Source organism: Aptenodytes forsteri, unplaced genomic scaffold (assembly GCF_000699145.1).
Source record: "Aptenodytes forsteri isolate BGI_AS27 unplaced genomic scaffold, ASM69914v1 Scaffold142, whole genome shotgun sequence".
Classification (NCBI taxonomy): domain Eukaryota; kingdom Metazoa; phylum Chordata; class Aves; order Sphenisciformes; family Spheniscidae; genus Aptenodytes; species Aptenodytes forsteri.
In genome coordinates, this window is record NW_008794598.1 from 4,073,514 (window position 1) to 4,074,800 (window position 1,287).

At 68.1% G+C, this 1,287-nt stretch overlaps 1 protein-coding gene across 1 annotated transcript in view; it reads left to right on the forward strand.

Annotated features, from left to right (window-relative positions):
* LOC103893706 (proline-rich protein 2-like) overlaps window positions 1-1,287 on the forward strand; it is a 16,407-nt gene that overhangs the window by 12,308 nt on the left and 2,812 nt on the right. The window contains exons 5-7 of the mRNA XM_019470325.1: window positions 7-165; window positions 509-602; window positions 810-862. Of these exons, the coding sequence (XP_019325870.1) occupies window positions 7-165; window positions 509-602; window positions 810-862 (306 nt within the window). The remainder of the gene's footprint in view (window positions 1-6; window positions 166-508; window positions 603-809; window positions 863-1,287) is intronic.

The window sequence follows — 1,287 nt, forward strand, 5'->3', positions numbered from 1 at the left end:
TTGCAGCCTGGTCTCTGGGACCCCAGACCCTTCCCTGGCCCTGCCGACTTCCGTGGGAATGAGGACAGGAGATGGGCACCCCGCGACTGTCCCCCGCTGCCCCCTTGGGATGACAGAGAAGACAACCGAGGACCTGAGGACTGCTTCAGAGAGGGCTGGCACCCGGTGAGGGGAGGGTGGGCTGGGGGGGTGGCAGCGGCCGCAGGACCGAGGGCAGGGTGCAGGTGAAATGGGGCAGGGGCCATTCACTGCCCTGGTGACAAGGACAGCGCACGGGACAGGTTTCCCTGCACGGCGCTGGGAGCAGCAGCAGCCCAGCTTCTCCGCTCTGCAGTCACAGCATCCCCTGTCCTGGGGCAGGGGCCATTCACTGCCCTGGTGACAAGGACAGCGCACGGGACAGGTTTCCCTGCACGGCGCTGGGAGCAGCAGCAGCCCAGCTTCTCCGCTCTGCAGTCACAGCATCCCCTGTCCTGCTCCGTGTCTAAACCCACCCCCTTCCCCGCAGGAGCTGCCGCCGTCCGGCCCCGGCTGCTTTGCCTGGCCTGAATTCCCCGGTGAGGAGCAGCAACCCCCCAGCCCCCCCGCCCGCCCGCCAGAGGGTGGGTGCCTGTGCCGAGGGTGAGGGGCGTGGGGGGACCGCGCAGCTGTGGGGTGGCGAGCAGGGGCACGGGGGCCGGGCTCTGCTCCGGTGCACAGCCAAGGGGTGATGCAGCGTTGAAGCTGGCCCGACTCAGGGTGGTGGGGGGGGGGGGGGGGGCCGGATCCAGCCTAAATCCCCCTCCCTGGGGCTGCCTTTGCTCCTGCAGGGAGCGAGGCCGCTTCCAGGATGGCTGCCCGTCCTGGGGCTACCGTGGCCTGGGTGGGAAACACTGCCGACGCCTTCACCGTGGCCACCGAGAGTTAACCTTGGTCAAGCGCCTCCCGTGTCCCTGGCCCTCCAGAGGTTTGTGCCGACCCTGTACCGGCTGCGAGGGGCCCCACGCTGTGCTCGCCAGCATCACCTTGGGCAGAGCGAGCGGATTGCTCCCGTTGTGTTTCTCGCTCCGCAGGGAATCAGCCATCCTCCAGGTCCTCTCCTTCCCACTCTGGGATGAGCCATCGGGGGGTCAAAGAAGAGCCGCAGCACCCTGATCCTCCCCAGCCACCTAGTTCCTTCAAAAGTGGTGCGCAGAGCAGGGAGCGGATGGCTCAGGTTGTGGGTTTTTACCCCCCCCCCCCCATCCCAGCACCCAGCAGTGACACGAGTTTGCACGGTCTGAGCCCCGCGTGGTGCCGCCGTGCCCC